Raw genomic sequence first — 13,311 nt, forward strand, 5'->3', positions numbered from 1 at the left:
CTAGTACTATTGGGCACTCTCGCCCTGCTATGGCCAGGTACACATTTAGACTTCTTCCGCTACACGGATAGTTCCTTTCCTTACCTGCATTACACCCGCTTCAGAGCCTACCAAGGCCACCATGCCATGAAGAGCTGCCAAACAAAGCATTGTCGGAGTGCCCTGGAAGCAAAGCATCAGAGCATGTCAGGAGGGGGTCAGACATTGTGACAAACTTCTATACAACTTATGATAGAAAAGTACCTGGTCAAAATGATGCTCAATTTGTGGGGTCAACATAACCTGTAGAATTGAACCCCAAATGGCAGTAGACCAAAGTAAACTAACAGATTACAGTTGTTAAAACACGGGTGTCTTCTTGTTGCTTTTTCTTTCTTTTTATTTATTTATTTATTTATTTTGGAGACAGAGTCTCACTTTGTCGCCTTCAGGAGAGTGCCATGGCGTCACAGCTCACAGCAACCTCCAACTCTTGGGCTTAAGTGATTCTCTTGCCTCAGCCTCCCGAGTAGCTGGGACTATAGGAGCCCACCACAATGCCTGGCTATTTTTTGTAGCAATTCTTATTGCTGTTTTTTAGCTGGCCGGGGCTGGATTCGAACCTGCCACCCTTGGTAAATGGGGCTGGAGCCCTACCCACTGAGCCCACAGGCGCCACCCCTGTTGCTTTAATTTTTCAAAAAACAATGTTGTTTTACAATTACAGTTCTGACAAAATAGCTAGCTTAAAAGAAAAAAAAAGTTGTCCTGGTTGACAGGATGTATTATTCATAAGGGATGAAAAGTATATGTGTCTCTTTCATTTGAGGTTGCCTACTCTTTTACCATTAAGCTATATATACAAGCAGCTCCTAAAAATGGCCCATCTGAGTGGTTCCTTTTCCTTTATGGAAATATAAAGGAGACCTGTACCTCTGCTAGAACAGTTCTGATCCAGGCAGGAAGCAGTTTGCTACCCAAGTCTTCAGCTTTCCCATGTCCACACACAGACAGACCATGAACTATGTTTCCTAATGCCAGAGCAAAACCTGAAGTCTGGGATAAATAAATAAGAACATGTGGGGATAAAAAAACGAAAAAAAAAAAAAAAAGACACAGATTAGGAATATTTATACAGAGCGACATCAGCACTACTAGACCTCCTGTTCCTACTGACAAGTTCTATTTGTCATTCGAAAACCAGAAATTCATGGGATTTTTTTTTTTTAATATAGACTTTGGTTTTTCAACAGAAACTACAGCTTCTGAATGGTAAGGAATTCAGCTTCAGTGAGTAGTTTATTTTAGGAAAGTAATATAGCACTCCTGAGCAACTTAGTTCCTGCAATATGAATTCTCAGAAGGGATTAGAGCGAAAATATCAGTGCAGACCACACAGGGTCAATCAACTCCTAAACATCTCACGATAAGCACAGCATTAAAAAAACTCATACATTTTGATTTTGCAAAACTTATTCTGAATGTAAGTGAGCAGGGACAAATCCATAAAATAGACAACAATATTATAAGGTAAAACCAGTAAATCCTGCAATTAAGCACCATGGCTAACAGCAAGACTTTGGCGAAACCTTGATAAAAAATCCAAATATGGAAATTCTATGGCATGTGTAATCAGAGGGTTTTTTTTTTTATTGTGGCAAAATATACATAAAAATTTACCATCTTTACCACGAATACCAGTTCAGTGGCACTAAATACCTTCATATTGTTACACAAGAATCACTATCATCCTTCTCCTAAAGCCCTTTTATCTTAAAAAACTAAAACTCCTCACCCATTAAGCTCCCCATTCCTCCCACCCCCTACTCCCTGGCAGCCACCATTCCACTGTCTGTCTCTGGGGTTCTGACTACTCTAATGATGTCATCTAAGCGAATCATACAGCATCTGAGTTTTCGTGATTGGCTTATTTTACTCTACATAAAGTATTCAAGTTCTCTCCATGTTGTAGCTACATATCAGAACTTCCTTTTTAAGGTTGAATAGTATTTCAGATGGAACACTTTAAGGGTATTTAACTTTTTATTTATAGGTATTTGTATTTTTCTATACAAGTTCAGTCATGAACAGATTTTCTGCCTTGAACTTGCTAAAGTTTGACTTTAACAGAGTCTTCTATATACTCTAATCTTTACAGATTTTTGGCTGTAGCTGTATAGAATAACATTTGTGTTCCCTAGCCACATATTTCAAGCTTCTATAAATATAGAGCAATAGTGAGTGAGAGAAAGCCTATTAATACTCCCCCAGACAAAGAAAAAGAAATGTTTACAGAATGAGACAGTGGATGAGGAAAGAAAAAGATGTCTGTGGCTGTTGGCGGTAGCCGGGACAGAAGAGAATAGCTACATGTTCCTCAGTTCTAGATGTGACAAATATCGCAGTATAGTCTAATGCAGAGTAAGTCAAAAGCAGGACTTAGCGGCGGCATCACAAGACCCACAGGAGGAAATGATCAGGCACACAGTCCAACCTGCTGGTTGCTTTCTACTAACACTCGAAGTTTGTTCATAATGTCTTCAGCCTCCGCAGCCTCAATAATTCCAGCACTGAAGGCAGATGTACATACACAGCTCAGGGTATAGGCAAGGACCTGAGAAGAAAATATCAAAAGAAAAATGTTTCTCTGAGCAGCAAAATAAAAGAACACAGGTTAGTTGGCACAGACACTCTGTCAAACTTCCCCCCAGAATAAGAATATATATTAAATACATATCCAATATTAAACAGTGAATAAAATTAATATAATCAAATATATTAAATATTTACATATACCAGATACTATTTTGCTGCCTAACCTATATTACTATATTTCATAACAATGTCAAGATAGTGATCATTATTCCTACTTTATAAATAAAGACTTTGAAGCTCAATCACACAGGAAGCAAGTGACAGAAGCAGGATTCACACCCAGATCTTTAGACTCTAAATCAAAAGTGTCCTCACCACATCATGCCAGAACACAGCACCTATACCTATCAAAAGCACCAGGAAACAAATTTTTATCATTAGTGGATGTTATTAATTGCCGTGCACTCCCATTCAAGGCCAGATAGAAGAAATTCAAAGAAAGGAAATACTCATACATTCAGATGCCTGAGAAGTAACAGGGTGCAACTGGAACAGGGATAAATTGTGTAAAATAAGAATAATACTACCTACTCCATAGCACTGGTATCAGAATATAATGTATAAGGGAATAAATAACTGAACAAATAAATAAATAAAATGCAAATAAAAAAGAATGCTGGGAGTGGAGACAATACTTGAAAATAGGTTCCTAATTAACCACTTACTATTTAAGTCACTTTGAGACTCAATCTATTTGAGTCTCAAGTTTTGTCAATGATGGTTAATCATTCCCTCCAAGCCACTCACATATGTGTAATAAAACCCCCCTTAATATGGATGCTTTTAAAACAAAATGGAAAATTCAACTCCTAGTACTAGTTGATACAGCATGAAAAATGTAAAGCGTTGTAAGGTAGAAATTGAATAATATAACATTTGGAGGGGAGAAAATACTTTATAAATCAAATCATCAAGGCAGACAGACACATTAATGATAAAAACATTTCTTTCATTTATTAGTCAATTGGTTCCACGGTCACAAGATTTTTCCTTTGGCTAAAAAAAAAAATGTACTTTTAAATGCTCTACATTGCTTTAAAAATGGAAATGTAGTGCACATTTTAGAACAAAACTTCAACCTTCTGTGCCCCAAAGAAATTCACCAATTCAACAAGTCCTCTGAAAGCAGAGGAGCTGAGCAGGGAAACACAGCAGCCATTATGTCCTCATCAATAGCTCATGGGCAGGCTGGGATAAAATAGAATCTGCTCTAATGAGAGGGAGAATCTGGCCAGGCCACGAGGTCATACCCTGCTCCTCCCAAAGAGCACAGGCAGTTCAGCTTCACCTGGGCGCAACAGAGTGGAGCATGACACATGCCTGGAACGTTCCATCTAAACATGGTTAACAAATACGTGCCAGGTCACAATGAACTCCAATTCTGCGTATTTTTGTGCCATAACAGAAAAGCTTTTTCATTAAGTATGGTAAAGGAATTTCCTCAATAATTTCTTATGCTAGATGATATTTAAAAAATGCTTTTTGATCTACAGTTTCTTAAGCTTATTCCTGGCCATTTTTTAAAGTTGCATTTGGCTTGAGCACAATTCTAAAAATCTCCATTTAACCTTCTTCCAGAAATTGCAGCTCTTCTTAGAAAGTGCCTTCTAGTAATGCTGACTGAGGTTTTTATACTCAGTAAAGGCTCTTATCTTATATGCCACATTTAGCCTAAGTTGATTTAAACGGCCACCCAATTTGAAAACCTTATGATCTAATATAGGTTGCTTACTACTCAAATTTTCTCCTTATCTTGAAGAAGAACTTAATTTATAGGGTTACCAAAGTATGAGAAGTGAAAAATAAGCAGTAACAAGAAAAACAAAGAGAGTGGGGTTAGGGTGGGAGGTGTAAGCTCCATCTCCTACCTCCTGAAACGTTCTGCTCTGGCTCCCACTGTCATCTAGGTATGCAGACAGCTTCCGGAGCGATGCTGCCACGTGAACTCGGGACTCCATTTGGCTGCTGTGGCTCATGAGGGACAGAACAAGTCCAACTCCCAGTATGCAGCCCGTACTTGGATGCCAAAAAAGATGAGGTGTTAGGATCGCAAGAAATGCACAGAACTGCTCTTCCCTTACCATAGTGTTCATAGTGTCTGAAATCAGAGGGAGATGGCTGCATCGACTTGCTGCTGCCTGTGACCTGCAGCAGCCACACCCACCTCGTCTTGCAAAAGAAAAACTGTATCAAAACAGGTGATATGCTCGGGCTAGGTACCCACTCAGCAAAAGCAAACAAAAACAGTCTGACTTAAGGTCCACAGCGAGGAGAGGAAAAGGCACAAATCAGCTCTATTTCTGGCCTTATAGGAATGCCCTACTCCTCTCTTTACTGTCCTCACCCTCACCTTGAGTTCACTGCAATCGACTACGTAAGGAGAGAAAAGACTAAATTTCAGGACACAAGCTGAGGACACGTGACTAAGAACGGAGAGAAATGTAAGGCGTGGTCCTGAGGTACTACTCAGGGCTCCATGTTTCCTAGCCAACTTCTGTAAGTGGAATTTCTGTCTTAAACTGCGTATTTGCCTGTGCACAATGACATTAATCCTCCTTTCCCCTCTGATCTCTCAGAGCACCACGGGGTCAGATGAGGAAATGGACAAATGACAGGCTTGTCAAAAGTTACCCCTAGGAGACACTTCCATTGAAATCTGGGGCTTTGTGCCCCAATTCTGAAAGAATACATATCCACTTAAAGAAAAGAATCGTTCTCTCAGAAAACTTCAAGTTAGTATGATAAGATAATGCAGCTTGAGATCATTTTTTACTTAAAAAAAAGTTTTTGTCATTGCTGTTTAACTGGAGGAAACGCTGCGTCTCTCAGAAATCATCCTTCCTCTGGTTTGGCTTGTCTAGCATCACAGTACCTGCTGCTGCACGGAGACAGAGACACTCCAGGGCACCCTCCCAGGGACGTGTCAGTGCCCGCATGGTAAGTCATTCTGCTCTTAAATGGCACTCTCCTTGGCCAGCATCAAGAACTTTCGCGTCGTTTTATGAACATGTTATTTATATCCCCCAACACCTCTGTGCAGATGGAGCAACCACATCTGAGAGGAGACACCCTGAGAGACGGACAGGCTACAGGATTTGCTCAGAGAGTTTCCCACAGAGTATGGCCAGAACAAGAGGATTTTTTATGCCCAGCCTTCTGTTCTATCTGCCAAACCCAAGGCCCCTCTCAGTGCCCTGCGTGATGCCATGATGGAATGCCTCTGAGAAGGCAATGTATCTCAAGTGGGTTTTTCTGGGTTTTGCCACCTATCAATCTGGCGTTAGAAAACTCTTTGTAAAGAAGCTACTGCAGTAATAATCCATCATTAGTCAGGCGGACTGCTGTTACAGCTTACATGGGCTGAACAAGCTCAACTAACACGAAGCATTTTCAACCAGCTAAATCAACTTCTAACATCTGAATGCAGTCTGCTTTTGAGACAAATCATATTTCCAAGAGAAGAAAGGTTACCTACTCTTGGCTAGTATGGGCTTAATGGCTTTGTTATAATTTAGAATCTTCAGGGAAGTTTTGGGGCAATATTTCTGTATTGACGCATATAACATTTGACAGAATTAGACCAAAATATAATTAGATGAGATTTGATTAATACTTTGACAAATTTGACTGCTGCTCCCTCTTTGATTATTTAACTGACACTAAGATTTCAAACATTAACTTCCTCAGGGACGCATTCCGTGGCTCAGCAGGGAATCTCTTTAACATGGTCCCACAGCACCTTATACTAATTTGCTTCATACAATTTTAATTATAAACTCTGATGAGGATTATTTGGTAGGTTGTTTGATTACTATCTCTTCCCTAGCCTGAAAGCTACTTAAGCACAGGGACTTTTCTAAGTTTTTTTCCTTGCCACATTATCTATGGCACCTACTACACAGAACTGACCAAAAGAAGGATTTTAAGGGAGTCTGAGAGAAGATCTATAGACATTTTCTAAAAAAAGACTCAATTCTTTTGTTTAGTAGGAGGCAAAATTCACCGACCATATCATCCAAGATTCAATCAGGAAAACTTGATTTCTATTTCTTGGACGAAGTGAAGAAAAAGTGATGTTGGTTCACGTGAAAAAAAGAATTCCTCTCAAAGCTCGCTCAAGTGATGATTAGGGTTTGTCTTTCTCAATAAACGGGCAAGTGCTGAGTCTTGCTTTTCAGACTCTCCTAAACATACAAAAATCTCTATCTCATCAACGGAAGCTTCTTTAACAGCCCAAGGTATACCTATATATAGGTTCAAAGGCTTAGAAAAAGACTTCTCAGTTTCTGGTTCACATTTACCTAAAAGCTATCATAGCAATTATTATTATCCCTTGGCAAGGTTATACTTCATTAGCAATTCTGTTCATTTCTACAGCAGTAGTCAATTGACTCACGTTTACTATGTGTGGGAATATATTAATATATTTGCCTATGTGTATACATGTGGCAATAAAATACGTTAGCTATGTGCATTTATTAGCTTACATAGTTTACTTCTATTTTGTCTCTACTTTCCAGGATGCACCAAGAAGGTAATCTCAAACCTTTATGCCTAATGTTTCCTTCTGATTTCCAAATCTTCTAGATCAGTGGTTCTCAACCTTTTTAATGCTGTGGCCCTTTAATACAGCTCCTATGGGTCACAACCCACAGGTTGAGAACCCGCTGTTCTAGATTTAACTGTATTTATTTTTGTCCCTACTCTTTAAAAATTCCCTACATGCTTAGTTCGGCATTTCCACACCATTACCTCATTCTAGCTTCTCTCTGATATGTCTGCCAGCTCTAAAACAAGAATAGTTTGGGGAGAGGTAGCTTTCAGATCTTTCTGTGCATTGAAAATAAAAAGGGGTTAAGTGTTGTTATCTCAGATGAAAGGAAAACAAATTATAGTATTAGCTATAAAACTGAGAGTTTGAAATTACACATATGTTCTATAAGAATACTAACAAATGATAAGAGAATTTTAAGTTTTAAAATTCCATACCCAATCATTTCGTTACTGATTTGAATCTCTTATCCAAGTATGTTAAAAATATCACCATCAAAAAGAAATACTGAAACTTAAAAGCTATATAATTCTGACTTGTGTTGCTAAATCAATTGGGATAGAATAATATGTCTTCCTATAACTAACAAGAGATGAATCTTGAATTCCCTAGTTTATTGTAGGCAACCCTGCAGATTAAGTACTAGGCCATCTAATAATTAGTTGTAATAACAGTTAACATTTGTATAGCGCTTTGTAAAGGGCAAAGCGCTATACAAATGTTATTGAATTTGTAAAAGCTCAATAGTAATTAGCCAAAGCGACTACCATTAGGGCTGAGGCACACAATGGCCCAACCAGCTACCACTAGATGGCAGCAAAATGTTAATGATCGGACCACAAACACCAGCCAGCCCCGGTGCTGGGTTCACTCAGCAGGGACACATTCATTAAATCAGGGAAGTGTGGTGAATTTGCTCTAGGTGAATTCTATCACTTGAGGTAGCATGCTCCCAGGTCCATTAACCACCTCCTAGTAATGCTTCCACTATTTCACTCAAGGGAAGGCTGCCCTAGACTCCTGCAATCTCATTAGGGGAATACTTTAAACCATGAGCTAGGCATTCAGGCCTGGGAGTACTTAGAAAAGCAGAAAAAAGAATTTTTTTTTTTTTTAAATAGTGGGTAACATTTACAAGTTAGAAAAAATAAATAACAAACACCATACTGTCAAGCATCAAACTGCTTTCTTCCTTTTGAAATATGTTCACATTGCACTACGAGAAAAAAAGAAAAATAGCTATAAAGTCAGCTGACCTAGGCTCCTCTCTTAGCTCTGCCACTCATTAAGCACATGAACTTGAACAAGTCTATCTGAGACTCAAAGTGATGAGGATCCCTGCCTTAATATACTTAGGTTGTGAGAAGGACACAATTACATGAGAAAGAGAAGTGCCAATGCCTAGCTCAATATGTAAATGATCGGTGTTAGTTGAACCTCAAACCAAAGAGAACTACATAAAAACTAACACCTAGAAACCATTAGAAATGACAAAATACTAAACTTCAATAAGCTCTTACAGTTTGGAGAGAATAGAAGAAGGGCTTCTTGAAGGACCAGGGCTTTGAATTGATTGGGCTGACAGACCAGCAGTTTTTCACTAATAGATGGGGAGTTTCTGATGGCCTATTCTGCTTTCCTCTGCAGGACTGGCTCCCTATCTAGTGGGAATATTCCACTATTTCACTTGAGGGAGGACTGCCCTAAACTCCTGAATACCCACACTGCCCTCTCACAATATAGATGTTCAGTAGTTTATTAAGAAGATAGAAATGAAGAAAGAAGAATCTTATTAGTAACAAAAATAAATTTTAAGTATAAGATGCCTAGACAATGATATTTTTGGTTAAAAATGCTAAGGCACATGATGTGCCTTAATACCTATACTGTGGGTAATTTGGTTACCCCAAGGTCCTCCTTACATTCAAATGACCTTCCTGCAAACTAATGGAGACAATACTTGAAAGTCTTTACTGATTATTCCAACTGGCTGAAAGTTTGCAGCATCTTAATCTCAAATATTTGTCACACTCTGGGCTACGACTATGATGGCCATCTTTGGGGGGTGGGTAGTGGAAGGAGAGCGGGAAAGAGAGACACAAATATCTAACACTTTGGTTGTAAAGGACAACAATACCAATGTATGAATTAGGCTCAAAATCTCAACTCTTCATCAGACCCATATAATAGTGAAATGTTCCTATCCTTCCCATTAATCACTGTCCTATTTTCAAGAGATTTCAACTACGCCACCAAACTCTTTCTTTTCCAACGTTCAAACCACATTCTTAAGATGTCAGTTTATCCCCAAAATGTTTCCTGGCAAACCGGTGTCAATGTTTCCTATTCAATATGAAGACCTCAAAACTACCATCTACTAAGTAGATACTTGACTACATTTATTTGCGATGAAATCCTTTCTACATGCAGCTACCTCTACTATTTCATTAACTTGTTTGTTAGTCTGAGCCAGACAGGATAGATCTCGAGGTCCAATAGGCCAGAAATGTAAATGCTGAGTAAATTCATATTTGAACAGTACCCATAATAGCAAAAGGCAAATGAGTTAAATTAGAGGTTAGCATTGATAATCTGCTGAGTTTCTTAGAAAGGATGAACCCCAGGGGATTCAAATCTGAGGTTCTAAAACATGGGTAAGTCCCAAAAGCTACAAAGTAGGTCCTCAACGATGTCAATATTTCAGAAAGCATGACAAAACCATATATTCATCCACACAAATCACATAGACCAACTGAAACTAAATTTCTAAACTGAAACTAAATGAGTATGTTCAAAACTGTTTTTCTTGGTGCTCTTTTCTGATTATTCCTCTTTCTTTCTGTTATCTTTTATTACTAGAATAAAAAAATAAATTTTTCAATAGTTAGTTTAATAGACAAAACTTTTTAAAAGCATGAAGTCAGTGGGGAAAGAGGGAAGATCCGTTAATATTAAGCAGGTTGGGAATCCCTGGTGTAACCCTGGTGTATCCCTGGTGTTTCCATTTTGATTCCTTAGCCCTTGAATTTCATCAGGAAACAAAAATCATCAAAAGCTCTCTTAGCCCAATCAAATTCAAATGGTTTCAATAGATCTTTAAAAAAGATTAGTTAGGCCACACATCCAGGTTCCCAGATAAATGCCTTGTATAAGTTCAAGACAAAACTAAGGTCTTAGTAATAACATAAAGACTGAATTGCAAAAATGACATATGTTGCTTTAAATTTAAGCAAATTGTCTATTACTGAAAGACAGTTTTCAGAACCAGTAAGTGTTAATTATACGTTTTTTTGATTATTTATTACTGAAAACTCTGCAAAGGAATTCAAGATCAGGTCCTACAAATATTTCACTATAGCATGTAAGATTAATGGCACTGTACAAACCAATCTCCCAGTGTCTATTAGAGTGGAAATAGAAGCAACATACTTGTATTCAAGACTAGTGTCAAAGCAGCAATTTTCCAGGGCATCCAAAGACTTTATCAGCAGAAGGTTCATCTGTTGGCCAGATATATTGCTGGTTAAAGAGCAAAGAGAAAAAAATGAATTCTATTAAGTCATTCAACTTTCCAAAATACTTACTATAAGGTATTTTGCTCTTGATGTTAGGCTGGGAATGCCAGCATTTATTTTAAGAAAAGTAAGATTAATATTGGTGATTTACATATTTTCTCAGAAACTAAATCTGAGAAAATTCTCAATAATTGGGTTTCTGAACAATATAACTACTTGTAAGCCAATAAAGCCTAAAGCATACTTTAGGTTTTTCTCTGCCTATTCAAATCTTAAATCATTGAAAGCTTTTTAAAAACTCAGAATTCTAAAGAAACATTTCTAAGAATGCTAAAGTAATTTTCTTCAGAATATTTAGTAATCTGTATAAGCTGATATTCTCAACTACCACTTCACACTTTCTTCTTGAAAAGGCTGTCACTTCTGACTTTATGTCTCAATTGGGGAGGTTATCAATTCTATTATCTCACTTACATTTTTTAAAGGGTGAAAAAAATTCTGGCCCTATGTTTTTCTGCTTTTGTACAGTAAGTGATCTGGTTTTTGTGACTGTCTTAGAGAAAATTATGACTGTATAGTAAAATAAAACTTAAAAGGTAGCTTTAATGGCTGTTTTTTTCAGGCAGATTTATGGGCCTCATCACTGACACTTTATTATCAAGGGGTTCCTCCATCTCACACTGCTGCCTCAGATCGTGCCAACTGGAACACAGCCCTAGGAATGATACTCAGCCAGAGAAAATTTTTCTAACCAAGGCTATAGCAATTTCGCTCGAGGTGAAGGATTACGTTTTGCAATGAGAGAAATCCCCCTCATATACACCCCCCTCACCAATCCTCACATCACGCACACAGTTTTAATAGCTTTAACTAAATGAATCCTATTAACGTTGTCCTCTGGAGTAAAATATACTTAACTATTCTAAACAAATGCTAAAGAGATCATATTTGCGTTCTCTGGAGGTTATGACAGAAGCAAGAAGCTTTGGAATATTATACAATAATTTTCTGAATAAATTCTGGATTAGACTTAAACTCAGGAGACCTTTTCATAAGCCTTAGCAAAAATGGATTGATTGTCATAATTCTCTTCTACAAGGTGATTCTTCATTCTCTGAGAACCAACATGTCCTACTCCTGTCCCTTTAAGGGTCATTTGGGGATACTTATTTGATGTTACTGGCTATTCAGAATCAACAGCACTCAAGATACTTAATTAAAAAATTTTTTTTTCTCTCCAAAAATGTCATCATCTATTGACCTTGTCATTATCTAGTAAAACATTTATTAGTAGCAAAAGGCAAATATTTCAGATTCCTCTGCTCCAACTAATTCAAAAGGTGGAAGCCATGAAGAATTATACTAGTGCTAGTGGTACTAATACACCAGCCCTAAGAAGGAGGCCACCATCAAACCACGAGACGTTGTGGCAAAGTTAAATTGCGGGTGCTCAGACATGGGAACAGTTTCCTGGTATCTTTTCCTGCAGATGCAAATTCAAGTAAGACAGGTGGAAGGCAATCTAGTGACCAGGGACAAGTGTTATAGGGGAATCACCATAGATGTCTCCAGGCAGGAGGATTAAATTAATCACAAATGCAAGCTTGCCCTACAACCAGCACTCTCTCTTCCTGAGCTGATGAAGACAGCCAGAGCCAGGATAGGACGAAATGAGTTGCCTAGACTTAAACAGCCATGGCTCCATTTTAGTTGTAAAACATGTTGCTTGAAAAGATACCGAAGAAAGAGCAGAAACACAGATGGTGAGGAGACGTTCGCTTGCAGCACAGCAGCAAAGGGAAAAAAAAATAACTTCCAAGTTTTCAGTCTTTAAAAATACTTTGTGTTCTGCCATGCACACAAGATACAGAACAAATTACATGCAAAGAGCAGTTTTTTGTTCATGTCCCAAACCAGGCTTACATGTATTACTGCTGGGGAATAGAATAAACTGAACATTCTAGATATATTTCACTTGTGATGATTGAAAAGACTAAGCCAATCACCCCAGTCACCTGACAAATGTTTCCAAGAGCTAAAAATGATCATCTGAGACGCAGTATTTCCACAAATCAACAGCTATTGTCAAGACTTACATAGTGGTGTTTGTGAAAAACTAATATAAATTACAAATGTAAACTTAACCACTGGTTTCCAACTGAAATAACTGTAGCATATTGTCATCCAGTTTATCTACGCCAATGCTGGTTCTTGCCTTTAGGTAGCTAATTTCTGCCAACCAAGGAAGTTTAAGGACATCTAACATCACACCAGGATGCCTTCTCCCTATGATCTTATTTCCAAAGCAAGAAAGCAGGGTTAACTTTTAAGCCATTTGGTATCAAAATATTTGTGATAAGCAAAAATTCGTGCTGTATCCCACTACAATCAGTGTGGATATGTAAAAGATTTTCTATGAAATAAGACAAACAGCATGAACAACAAAACCAAAGTAGATTCATGCATAAAAAAATTTTTCCCATTTAGTGGAATTTTCCACCTGGATCCTTGAAATTCCATTCAAGGGTAAAGCTAATAGTCCAAAAATGAGCAATCAAACCAAATAAAGCATACAGTATAATATGCACAGATTAAAACTCTTTAAGGATT

The 13,311-nt window shown here is 37.9% G+C and overlaps 1 protein-coding gene across 1 annotated transcript in view; it reads right to left on the reverse strand.

Moving 5' to 3' along the window:
• The window catches only part of FOCAD (focadhesin), a 269,998-nt gene that overhangs the window by 40,605 nt on the left and 216,082 nt on the right, over window positions 1-13,311 (reverse strand). Inside the window, exons 24-28 of the mRNA XM_023508417.1 lie at window positions 10,616-10,705; window positions 4,503-4,650; window positions 2,474-2,593; window positions 913-1,035; window positions 85-162 (exon numbers count right to left, since the gene is read on the reverse strand). Coding sequence (XP_023364185.1) covers window positions 85-162; window positions 913-1,035; window positions 2,474-2,593; window positions 4,503-4,650; window positions 10,616-10,705 — 559 coding nt within the window. The remainder of the gene's footprint in view (window positions 1-84; window positions 163-912; window positions 1,036-2,473; window positions 2,594-4,502; window positions 4,651-10,615; window positions 10,706-13,311) is intronic.

Source organism: Otolemur garnettii, unplaced genomic scaffold (genome assembly GCF_000181295.1).
Source record: "Otolemur garnettii isolate 467f Iridium unplaced genomic scaffold, OtoGar3 scaffold00006, whole genome shotgun sequence".
NCBI lineage: Eukaryota > Metazoa > Chordata > Mammalia > Primates > Galagidae > Otolemur > Otolemur garnettii.